Source organism: Prorops nasuta, unplaced genomic scaffold (genome assembly GCF_024137725.1).
Source record: "Prorops nasuta isolate Cenicafe-Biocafe unplaced genomic scaffold, Cenicafe_Pnas_1.2 PNAS00007, whole genome shotgun sequence".
In the NCBI taxonomy this organism is placed as follows: domain Eukaryota; kingdom Metazoa; phylum Arthropoda; class Insecta; order Hymenoptera; family Bethylidae; genus Prorops; species Prorops nasuta.
The window spans coordinates 6,142,188-6,155,390 of record NW_027116804.1 but is presented as its reverse complement, the minus strand read 5'-3'; the positions used below and the strand labels follow the sequence as shown (position 1 = coordinate 6,155,390).

Genomic DNA, 13,203 nt, shown 5'->3' with positions numbered 1-13,203 from the left:
ATGTCACAGCATAGTGAGGCTACCAGAGGAAGAGCCATTGACTATTTTGAGTGCGGGAAAAGCGCGAGTGAGATCGCTGTACTCTGCTGGGTACACGAGACCACCGTCAGGCGCTGGATACGTCGGTACCGCGAAGGCGGAGACCACGCACTGCGTGACCGGAGAGCGGAGAACAGAGGGCAGAAAAGGACTTCGGAGATCGATGACCAGCAGCTGCTGAACAGGATCGAAGAAGATCCCTTCGCTAGTGTCAGCGACATAGTGGAGGAGATAGATTATCCAGCTTCAGTGACCACCGGCCTGCGGCGTTTACACTCTGCAGGTATTCACTGCCGTCGTCCAGCGCGTAAAATCCCACTAACTCCTGCTCACCGTGAGCAGAGAGTTGGCTATGCCCTCGCGAATCTTTCGCGGAGCCGTGCAGATTGGAAGGCTACGATATGGACCGATGAAAAGGTTTTCATATCGTTGCCCTCTCAGGCTCAGGCCTTGCACGTGTGGCGCCCGAACGATACCCGGTTGCAGCCAAACCACGTCTTCCAGACTCATCGGTCTGGACGCGTATCGTGTGGCGTATGGGGCTGGATTTCCGGTGAACATATCGGTGATCTTGTGGAGATTTCTCCACGTATGAATTCCCGGGAATACATTAGCATCTTGGAAGAAATTTTTCTCCCAAGCGTGCGTAATGTATATCCAGCGGATGAAGTACCGGTGATCCGATTTGTGCAGGACAATTCAGCGATCCATACCTCACGCGAAACGCGAGCGTGGTTTGCGCGACACCCGGAGTTGGAAGTGGTGGATTGGCCCGCTCGATCACCGGATCTCAATTTAATTGAGAACGTCTGGGCATTGATGTCCAGACGATGGATAGAGCCAGGCGCGAGGACGAGGGCAGCGATTCTCGATCAAGCGAAGAATATCTGGGAAGGCCTTAGGTCTGACCCAGAGTTCTTAGCTAACTTGACTAACTCGATACCTAATCGACTTAACCCATTAACGTCCAAAATGTCAAAATTTCTTGCACCTATTCAAAGTGATTTTTTCCTATGTAATTGGCGTTGAAAAAATTCTTGAACCACATATTCTGATGTAAAATTGCATGCTCTTTCAGAATCCGTTGCCAGAATCATGATAAAACTCACAGGAAAAGAGATATGCTCGATTTAAACATAAAAAACACCTAAATTTTCGAAAAAAAAAATTTTTAGGATTTTTTTTCGAAGTGTTACGGTGAAGATATCACCTTGCGACCGTGATCAAAGGTGATCATGGGAGTTGAAGTTTAACAGGGAATTTTTTTGTTGACCTTGAACCATCGCTTCTTTACAAAATGGCGGAAAAAACGATTTTTTTTTTTCAATCTTCATCAACTTTTTTCTCGAAATCTATGGTCTTTACAAAAAAATTCATAAATACAAAAATGCCTTAGAATCACTCGAGGAACATTCTCAAATTTTTTCAGAATTTTTTGAGACAATTTTTGATTTTCCGGGAAACTTGTGAAATGGAATTTTCAAAAATGTCTCCAAAAATTCTGAAAAAATTTTAGGATGTTTCTAGAGTGCATCTAAGATATTTTTGTTCTTATGAATTTTTTTCTGAAGTCCATAGATTTCGAGAAAAAAATTGATAAAGTTGAAAAAATAAAAATTCGTTTCGGCCGCTATGTTCTAAAAACCTATTGGTAAAAAGCGATTACTGTGCAAATTTTAGGAAGATTTTTTTACTCTTAGCGTTACCCAGAGACTACGGCGTGGACGTGGTAAAATTCTGTCTCCTTTGGGGTGCTTTTTTCCCGTGAGTCCCCTTGCCTCTCACGTCTCGGGGTGCTTGTTTTCCGTGAGTCCCCTTGCCTCTCACTTATTCATACTTTTAGGTGTGCTTTTTTAGCCAACATTTATTGCAAATATTTAAATTACATGTTTTGCAGAAAATTCTTGTTCTTATTGGACAGTTTCCATTCGAACAAATCCTCAATTTGTCACTATTAGATCGTCCATGTGCTTTACTTTTGCGACTACTTTTTTGTAAGTAGTATTTGGCAATCGAAATAGTGAACTCTTTTATTCCAACTTTTTTCTTTCCATCGTTAGCAGCATTGAAAATTACAAGAGAATTAGTAATAGACGTCTGTATAAGTCTCATAAAAACTACCCATGTCCATTTTTTTGATCGTATACTTGGGAGTATGTCATTGCAATGTCCGTCATGCAGGTCAACACCTCCCATGAATTTGTTATATAGGTGAAAAGCTTGCGGAAAAGGTATTTCAATTTTAGATTTAGCCTCTGCGCTGTATCTTTTTGAAATAGATAGAGGATTGACACCTGCTGCAGTTGAAGCTATTGAGACGGGCTTCGAATCCATGATAGTAATGAAATTTATGCCACTGTTTACGTCGTGCTTCACCACATATGTCCCTCTTGGAGCTTTCTTATCAAGCACATTTTTTTCTTTGACTCGATTATCTCTGATAGTACCAGTGCATTTCAAACGCAATTTCTTCAAATGTAATACCAAATCCATGTTCGTGAAGAAGTTGTCAAAGTACAGATGAAATTGAGAAATTTTGTTATAACTTATTATTTGAAAAAATGGTTGTAATAAATATAATACTACTCGTGAACGTAAAGCACATTTAGATAACTTATCTCCAATTTGAGAATTCTTGCCGCAATAAAGATCCAAATTCAGTAGATAGCCGTCCGAAGTACACAAGCCCCAAAATTTCAAACCAAATCTTATCGGTTTTCCTCGAATAAATTGTTTCAAAACAGTTTTTGCATAGGATTTGGCCATCATCTCATCAACGGATAGAGCAGTTCTCCATATTCCGAATTTCATGATGTTATTTTGAAAAAGTTTCAGTAGAGAATGAACGCGCCATCCTCGATCATTTGAATCTTTGTCTTTGTTTTTTGAAAACTTCAATTTAGATTTTGTGATTTCAAATTGTTGGCGAGACATTGCAGAAGAAACTACTTCATTAGATAAATACGGATCAGATGACCAGTAATCTCTCTGTGATTTTCTGGGATTGAATGTAGAAAAAATAACTATTCCAATAAAAGTATCAAGATCTTTCAATTTCAGATCATAACCATTGTCTTTACACGCATCAATAATATATTTTTTCATTTCAATAGAAAAAAAGGTTTCAAACAATTGAAAAGGTTCGCTCCTACGTATTTTCTATTTTTGCGATTCGGACAATAATACTTTATCTTCACAAGAATCAGGGTGTAACTTTTCACCCTCAATCCAAGTGAATTCATGACCTTTTTCAAGTTTATCTTGTTTTTCAGAATAATTTGCACGAGCTTTATTGTAAGTGATATTGGGTATTTCATGTTCGCAATCTGAATCAAAATCGGAACCAGAATCATCGGAACCTGAATAGTCAGGATCCGGAATCAATACGTTGCGTTCTGAATCACTATCTGAAGAATCTGATTCATATTCAGAAGATCTTACACGTTTCCGCGACATAATGTATGAAATTAATGATTTCGTTTATTTATCACTCATCCGTATGTACAAAAATACGAAAGAAGAGAACAAAAAAAGACGAATATTCATAAATACATGAGATCAAAAATTACGCTTATCTGCCGAAATGAAATGGAAATAAAGGATGAAATTTTTATCGGAATCTATAAGTCTTTCAAAAAAGAATGAAAATAAGTTAGAATCATTCGAGCAATATTGTAAAATTTTTTCCGAGTTTTCGTAGACAGAACGTTTTTTTACCAATAGGTTTTCAAAACATCGGCCGAAACGAATTTTTATTTTTTCAACTTATCAATTTTTTTCTCGAAATCTATGGACTTTAGAAAAAAATTCATAAGAACAAAAATGTCTTAGAAGCACTCGAGAAACATCCTAAAATTTTTTCAGAATTTTTGGAGACATTTTTGAAAATTCCATTTCACAAGTTTCCCGGAAAATCAAAAATTGTCTCAAAAAATTCTGAAAAAATTTGAGAATGTTCCTCGAGCGATTCTAAGGCATTTTTGTTTTTATGAATTTTTTTCTAAAGACCATAGATTTCGAGAAAAAAGTTGATGAAGATTGAAAAAAAAAATTCGTTTTTTCCGCCATTTTGTAAAGAAGCGATGGTTCAAGGTCAACAAAAAAATTCCCTGTTAAACTTCAACTCCCATGATCACCTTTGATCACGGTCGCAAGGTGATATCTTCACCGTAACACTTCGAAAAAAAATCCTAAAAATTTTTTTTTTCGAAAATTTAGGTGTTTTTTATGTTTAAATCGAGCATATCTCTGTTCCTGTGAGTTTTATCATGATTCTGGCAACGGATTCTGAAAGCGCATGCAATTTTACATCAGAATATGTGGTTCAAGAATTTTTTCAACGCCAATTACATAGGAAAAAATCACTTTGAAAAGGTGCAAGAAATTTTGACATTTTTGACGTTAATGGGTTAATCAAGTGATCGAGCGGAATGGCTACTGGACGGATTATTGAATGAGCTTTATTGTTGTTGGTTTCGAATGGGTATTTTTTTAGATGGATCGGATTGCATGGTATAAAAAAGGAATGTGCTCTGCCACTTGTCGGATTCAAAAATCGGCCCTTTTCAGGGCCACCAATATTATTTAACGTAAATCAATTTTCGGAGCACTGAAAAAAAGAAAAAAAAATAAATTATATAAGATAAAAAATACAGTATATAATCTCAAAAGACAATATATATATATGTGTGTGTGCACGTTTTTATTTCAGGAATAATTATTTATCATTTACGTTATGAAAAATCAAGATAAAAAAGAGTATCTCCTCATGGTAGACCAGGGTAAAGAGAAAGTAGAACCGAATTATCACACTTCAATCTATTTCTGACTTAAGACTGTCCTGCAGCAAACTATTAGGATAATACACTGGATTAAATAGGAAGGAGGGCAGGCACATTGCATATGGATGTCTTCGTGGCAGCTAACATCCAGCTAAATAATAGAATAGGTATGTATAACTTTATGAATATGGAAATAATTTATGCTTACTTTTAAGAATGAATTTTCATACTCTTTCTAATATTTTTCAGCCACTGGGTAAATATACTCGTGGATAACAGTAATATATGAATTTTCAAAAGTTAGCGAAGGAAGAGAAGACTAATATAATGCAGCGTAAGGATTTGTTTGCCCACTTTAAAGTGCTACGTAACTTACAGGATTAACAAGCTCTAAGTGATGAGAATAACAATTTACCACTGAATTTGCCTATACGCACTGGTAGCAGAAATTGAAAATAATGCAAGACATCTTAATCCGTAAGGAGTTACTATTAATCATTTGAATATTCTTCAATTTAAGCTTAAGTATTAAAGTTTTCTTCGAATATAGGCTATAATTGTAAAATCATTGCAAATTTGCTGCTTTTGGATACTGCGAAAGAACAAAAGGACCCAGCAACATTACCCACAACAGGAATGTATTCTGATTCTGCAACTATAAACTGTTCTGTCACCATTCAACAATATTCACTCATGGTTACGTAATGAGATGTAGTGTAAGTAAATGGATTTTAATATATTGGCTTTTTCTTCTTTACATATTTAGTATATTTGAAAATTAATAAGAAATTAATTATATTGCGTAGAAACATTAGCTGGATAATAGCAGAATGGCTTCTGGATAATGTATTGCATGACACTGGACAGATTTACGTAAATAGCTGTTTCTTGGACCTGTGGCAGTTGAGCTGTCAGGAGCTCTCAGAGGTTCTCTTCCAGCATCATCAATTGGAAATAGATACGAAAGCTTGTCACTATTGATATTAGGTTTCTGCAAAAAAATCTGAGTTAACGATTATCTATTTTAATAATGAATTGCATCTTCTTTATTCGTAGAATCTTATTGCTGTAAGCTTGGGATCCATAGTTGACTTGCAAGCTCCAATGGACTTTACGACTCAAGAATATAGCTCCTTATTATTAATATAAAAGTTAATGATGTGTTATTCTTGACAAAATATCAACAACATAAATTTAATTTAAAATATATATTTTCAGTTATTTTTATACACCATATGTTACACAATAATAGGTTAAAACTAAAATACATATTTTTTATACAAATTTATAACACTTAATATGATTTTATTAAAAGTTCATCACTTACAAGTTATTTTAATAAATTAATACAAATTACAGAGGTTAAGTTGCACATTTTGACACTTCAATCATTGGAATATGCCCTGTTCTTTTTATTGATCTGTCGTTTGATTACTATATTATTACCGCTTCTATCAGTATACCAAAATTCCTATCACTATACCAAAAACGTGCTCGAGCAGAATCAATGGGCACATGGGGTATCATATGTCTTTCTCTCTCACTCTTATGCTATTAGACAGAGAAAGAAGAAAATTCTTACTATACCATTTTATCCCGAGATGATATACTTTTGACAAAAGTAAGACGATCAACCGCTACACTCGAGTATATGCAATTTACCAGATTCTCCTTATTCTCCCCACCACGACTCCTATACGTCATCGTGACGTCATCTGACGTCACCGTGACGTTTTACGCTTTGGTGAGAACTAGAGACCTGAAGCTGTCCAGCTAATTACAAATGTAGTAGGCCATTCTTCACGAGCAGATTCGATGAATGTCAGTGTACTGTATCGGGAGCTGCAGATCTATTAGCATCTCTTAAACTTCGAATATAATCACGACACTTGCGTACCCACTCATGATAATTATGCTGATTTCCTAAATCAGGATTCTTGAGAGCATGATTCAAACAATAACTCTTATCCTTAGCTGCTCTAAGTAGAAGACACTGTATTTGTGCAATTTCTGCAAAATTTTTCTGCAGCGTGCCTATAGGTGCGTTGCGATTAGAGATTCTGAGTTTATGAATATATTCACGACACTCGCGTACCCACTCGCGATATTCTTCTTGCGTTTTCAAAACTCTATTTCGTAGAGACATCTTTTGTTCTTTTCTTCGAGAGGACTAATCAGGAACTGAGGAAAAGTGGGTGGGAAACTGAGCTCTCTTTAGATAAAGGATCTCTGAAACACTTCAGGGGGTAAGAGAACATTGAGGACAGGTAACGGCATGTTAGAAAATAGATGCAAGCGTTTTTCAGTTATACATATATTCCAGATTTTTGCTCATACATATATTTCATATAACAGACATTTTTTAAGGCACGTACATCTTCATGATTCAAACATGCTGGAAGATGTGAATTATGCAAGCTATCTTCTAAATCAAAATCCCCCCACATAAAATTATCTACATTAGTTATTTCTAAATTACAAATATCTCTTAACCAATTTGTATTTTCAATTACTTTCACAAAAATCTCATCCTCATCATCATAAATATACTTCCTTATAATATATTTATATTTATAGTAGGGTGAGTAGCCATCCGCCCAATTTAAGCCGTGATAATTTAGAAAGAACCAGCTAAAAAGAAACATTATACTTAACAAAAATAATATATATTTTTTCTTTTTGATATACCTACTCTGTACGCTTTCGCTCCTCTTCACTTAGCCACGAATATGAATAGGGCGGTGAAAATAAAATATGGAACACTTTTTGTTCTTGTATAACAGCAAATTCTTTGATTATAAATGACTTATCCGTCAAACGGAATCCTTGAAAATCCACGAACGATGGTGCCATTAAGCTTACGTTTTTTATACTAAAATAATTCTATTTACATATGAATGTTTCATAAAAATTTCTCCCTCTCTTCATGCTAATTATTCTTCATCCCTCCTACTATCCTCACCATAGGTCAAAACTATCTCCCACTATACGTAGCATAGGTCATAAATATTTTCTTGAGGACCAATGACGTTTCCGTTCTTCCAATAGTGGCAGGTCAGTCATTTCCCCACCGTAGGACAAAAGTTTTGTCAACCCTTAAAGCATCTTAGAATTACCGCCCACTACATGTAGCATAGGGCAGAAAATATTCTCTCTTAGAGCCAATGACGTTTCCGTTTTTCTAAGAGTAGTATAGGCATCTTCCTACCGTAGATTAAAAAAATTGTTGACACCTCCCTAACAGTGCTTAAAAGCTCGAAGAAATCGTAGGACAGGCATCAGTATTGCTTGAACGTTTGATTCGTACGACAAATAACATTCCATTTTAAAAATGTCTTCACTGTTTCATATTATACATATAATCGATTTTGACGGGTTTATGATAAACAGAAAGTTTTTGCATAAAGAAGTGGCAATCAAAAACTTAACTACGGGAAATACGAATTACGGTGCATTTCGTGTTCATGAGCCGTATAAAAGTTTATCGATTAAGGACCAAAAAAGCGTAAATTTCGTCTTCAAAAATATTCACGGGATAAAATATTGCAACACAGGATATGAACATTATAATCAAGAAGATATTTACAAATTTGTGAATAGCATTAAATTGGATTGTGAATACCCCCTAGTAGCTTATAAAGGGGGGCATGTAGAACGGGATGTTCTGAATTACTTGGATATCCCAAATATAAATTTGGAAAGGTTTGGTTGTCCTAAATTTGATAATTTGATAGCCACTATAAAACCTTGCAACACCCCGTGTAAACTACACGTAAAAATGTTCACCAATCATACGAGAAAGCCTATACATTGTGTATATCAAGAGGTAAACGTTTTCGCACGATGGGTACATCAACAAATAGATGTGAGTATCAAATGTTAAACTTACAATTTGTAAAATATTAACTGGATTTCTCTGTTTCAGATGATTGAATAAAAAATATATATAGAGTTATTAATTTTTAAGAAACTGAAATTATTTTATTTCACCATGTTATACATGGATACAACAATGCTCGCATCTTCGAGGCTTCGTCACGACTGACTTGACCTACACGACATTCACACACAATTTCCCACTCTCACTCATTACCCAATCATAACAATCACACACCTCATAGTCGAATCATACGGACTAGGCAGTTCGTTAATTTCAAATATTCCTACATATATATATATTGATATAAGTTTAATTATTAGTTTAATTGTGAAACATTTAATTTTATATATTTGTATAAATTGATGTATATTTCCTTCATTTTTTATATATTTGTTGTAACCTATCGCGGATATTCACTAAGAGAAAGGCGAGTGAACGCCAGACAGGCACAATGCACACGGACTTTATGATTTAATACTTTTAAATCTGGGCGCCAGGCCTATTTCTATTATAGGCCAGTCCGGTGGCCTTCCCGGCTTGAGCTCTCTCAGGTTTGGGTCCTGCCCACACATTTAACAAGTACAATTAAATTAGAGTGATTATTACTTTCAACCTTTACTATTTATTATTCTGCTCCTTTATATCCAAATATACCACTCTATACTAGTAAGAACACTTATGACCATTATGTACATTTTAACCTCTTGCAACTTCCTATTTAGTACAACATATTAGACATTAATATAATTACAATGCAGTTGCAAGGTACATGAGTCTACGCTACTCAAATTGTATAATATTCCTTTAGTTAACTAGCTGATTAAATTTTCAATACAATGTCCCGGATTAGTTGTAAGCTGGTGGAGTGGCCTCATTAGTGCCTCCTCTGGTCCTTCGCAGTATATTCTTCTCTTCGCATTGTCCTTTCTTTCATATGTGGGCACTGCGTAACCCACCCAAGGCTGGTTTCTCCGATGAGTACCCACTTCGACTAATGCTCCTGTGGTATATTTTCCTTACTACTGACTGGCTTGTCAGTTAATAATATTTCTTATACTGGATTGTTTGCACATAATCTTTCAAGACCTGCTGGGAAGAATATTTGGGCTTCGCTTGCCCCAGGTACTTGACTTGTACCTCTCTTTTCCTTTGCCTGACAGGCTACGTAGCCTATTGCTGATGGGAGAGGGTCCCACTAGGTGATTATTTCCTATAGCATGCTAGCTAATTCACTGCCAGATTTCTCAATCACAATTCACCTTCACTAAAATGGGTATCAGTAGCATGAATTCATACTTTGCCCTCTAGGTGGCCCACGTGCTACCCTGAACCCCCACTAAAATCCCTCTGCCATCAGCAACAGCCCTCACCATGCCCCGCCAAGAGAAGAGGTTTTCTTATAAATCCCGACAAGCAAAGAAGCCAAAGGAGTACTTTTGGCACTTATAGGTTAGGTTAATTACTCGTGTTACCACTTACCTTGGCTCTTCTCCTTTTTCCCTTTTGTCTTTTATCTCTATTTATCCTTTTATTTATTCCTTCCTTACTGGCCTTTTATTTTATCCTCCTTATCTTTATTTCGTTCTGGCCTTTATTTTATCCGTTTTACGTATATCTGGCTCTGGCCTGACCGTGTCCAGGGGTATCGAAAAGTGCCACGAGGCAACGGGGTTCACCTCGCTCGAGTCCTGAAAAGAAGAAGGGCGCAGGCGCGCCCAGGGCCGGCGCAACTAGTTTTTCGCATCGATCCATTGATCGATTCAGGTCCGGACCAACGCCCAATTGGGCCACCGCACTACTGGCGGCGCGGAAATCAAAATCTATGTAACCGATCGAAACCATAGATTTGTTCGGTTACATTGTATATCAGATCAATTATAAGTTTTTATCATTTATATAAATTTTATGTATATTTGTTTAATTATAAGTTTAATTGTAAAAACATTTCATTTTATATATATATAAATAAATTCCGTCTGTCATGTAACTCTTCTACCAATTGTTTCTTCTCCTCACTTCCCATGACTATTCCACTATGTATTATGTTTACACTAGCTCATCAATCACTGGCGGTAATATAAGTTTCTTTAGAGCATAATTCCAATCATTTTCTCTTTTCTTCTCATTGGCAGTCGTGATTTCCTCTTTTTGATGCTCATTAGAGATATAATTTGCAACAATTTTCAATCTACCATACATATCTTTCCGTAATGCCTCAACTTTTCGATCCAATTTATTTTCAATATAATCGACTTTATCATTCAATTGATTAATTCTTTCACTAATATCATTAATTTTTTCATCAATTTCATCAATTTCATCAGTTTTTTTCAGCAGAGTTGTAACTTTTTCCTCGCGGCGGTTACCTTTTAGGTAATAGTGAGTTAGCTTTTCACTGTATTCAAACAATTCCCTCATTAAGCTATCACGTACAGTCATCAAATTACGTAACAGAGCAGCCATATTCACAGCACTTGTCTCATCAGTAACATCACATTCTAAGTTTGAAATTATTTTCTTCTTGGCATTAAATGCATTCCTTTTTTTATCAAACTTTAACGTATCATTGTCAATTTTGTTTGAATAATTTCTCACTTTACCGGTATTGAAACCAGATCCGAATTTATTTATAGACATAGTGAAGTAGCACGTTGAACTAAGAAAATCTTGAAACTGCAATCTCTTTTATAAGATACATAGGTTTAGTAACAGCTAGGACTTAATAAGTCGTCTTAGCAAAAATGTTAATATTTCTGAAATTGATGTAAAATTGTTATTCTCCCCAATAGGGGAGACTATTAAAATTGTATCCTTTTTATTTAAAGGATATTTTGTAATCCGATGCATAGGTTTAGTTAAAGCCATGCAAAGTTATAATTCCATGCTCGATGGAAAGTTAATTCCTTGCACGATATCAGCAACTTATCACAATAGCTATCTACAATTTAACTAACGAGGAAAGGGGGGATTGCGGTAGCCACCTAGCGGCAATTACTGGTACTATCAATTAAATTGAACTAGTTCACCCGTGTGTGTAATTACGTAATATTAAAATACCATTAGCGCGAAAGAAGATTAAGGAAGGCAGTCACCTAGCGGTGACTACTGGAACTAGAAATTAACTTAACCTAGTTTATCTGTGTAGCAGAGTCGGAAATAGTTAGGCTACGTAAGGTAACTAACCATCGACTTCGAAGGGTGAAAAAACCTTCCCTCAACTAGTGCCCCGTAGGATAACTAACCAACGGTACCATAGGGTGAAAAATACCCCCTCCCTAACCAAACCCGGTCCCACTATAAGACCTTCCAACTGTGACATAGGGTGAAAAATACCCCCTACCTAACCAAACTCGGTCCCACTATAAGACCTTCCAACTGTGACATAGGGTGAAAAATACCCCCACCCTCCCTAACCAAATTCGATCCCACTATAAGACCCTTTCCATCCTCATCCCCACCACCTCCATACTAAGAGAGTCTTATCCCCACCCATCCCCCTTCCACACCACAAAACAGCTTCCCCCACTCCCTGTCATCGGAACCGCATAGCTCCTCTACTGCTGATGCATCAACCGATAATATATTATCTGATTTAACTTGATTTTTATCAGATTTTTCTTGCGGTGTGGAATCTAATATGGGTTGTTTATTTGTCTCATAACGATATTTTTTTTTTAAACAATATTTTGTCCTTATGTTTTTCGTAATAAACTTTATGTTTATTTATGTTTGTTTCTTTAGAAATTGATTCGTTGAAAATTTTATCACTTTCATTATTCTTTGAATTATTTACCTGAATTGTTGAATCGTTAATAATTATAGCTCTCTTCATTGGTAATACAGTATCATTATTGCTTTGGATTCTTATTAATGCTTTTTTTGGATCTGCTAATTTTTTAACTTTTTGCAGTTGCTCGAAAGAAATAATATTAATTTTGTCATTGGGGCGTATAATAATTGGAAAATGTTCTAATTGATTTGTTTCAAATATATGAATCAAATGTTGACGCATAAATTTAAGATCATACAATATCTTATCAGGTTCTTTTCCATATAAAAGCGATATAGCAAAGGCAATTGCAAATACTCCACAATCATTATAGTTAGGCTGGGATTGCACTAACGGAAATTGAACCTTGTTTTTATCAAAATTTTAAAATGGAAATTGTTCGAGATTGGGAGGAGCAGAAAATGTTGCGAAGTAGATTCCGCATTTCTCTGTTATATCTCCCATCTCTATTGCGCTCACAACAGACGGCTAGACCGAGAGCGTCTAGCCGCTCTATCTGTCTCTCTCTCCGCGGCGCGCTTGCGCGTCTTCTGGCCCTGGCGCGTCGCGGCCGCGAAGCGACACTACTTGCGCGCTTGGCCACTAGGTGGCCAGTGCCCGCGGCAGCTCTCTCGCTGGCAAGATTAGTGTCGCGTAATTATATAGATGGGTCCTTGATAAGGACCCATCGCACCTCAACCTTGCTCGACCGCTGCCTTACCCGCAGCAACAGC

The 13,203-nt window shown here is 36.3% G+C and overlaps 1 protein-coding gene and 1 long non-coding RNA gene across 2 annotated transcripts; both read left to right on the top strand.

Annotated features, from left to right (window-relative positions):
- On the top strand, positions 1-4,627 carry LOC136774987 (uncharacterized). The gene is made up of 2 exons (XM_066729462.1): positions 1-495; positions 4,535-4,627. The coding sequence occupies exons 1-2, from the start codon at positions 1-3 to the stop codon at positions 4,625-4,627; spliced, it is 588 nt and encodes a 195-aa protein (XP_066585559.1).
- An 801-nt stretch (positions 4,628-5,428) lies between these two features.
- LOC136774805 (uncharacterized) lies at positions 5,429-5,992 on the top strand. Its single transcript, XR_010822854.1, has 3 exons — positions 5,429-5,536; positions 5,627-5,807; positions 5,877-5,992. It is a non-coding gene; the product is annotated as an uncharacterized lncRNA (long non-coding RNA).
- Positions 5,993-13,203: the final 7,211 nt, after the last annotated feature.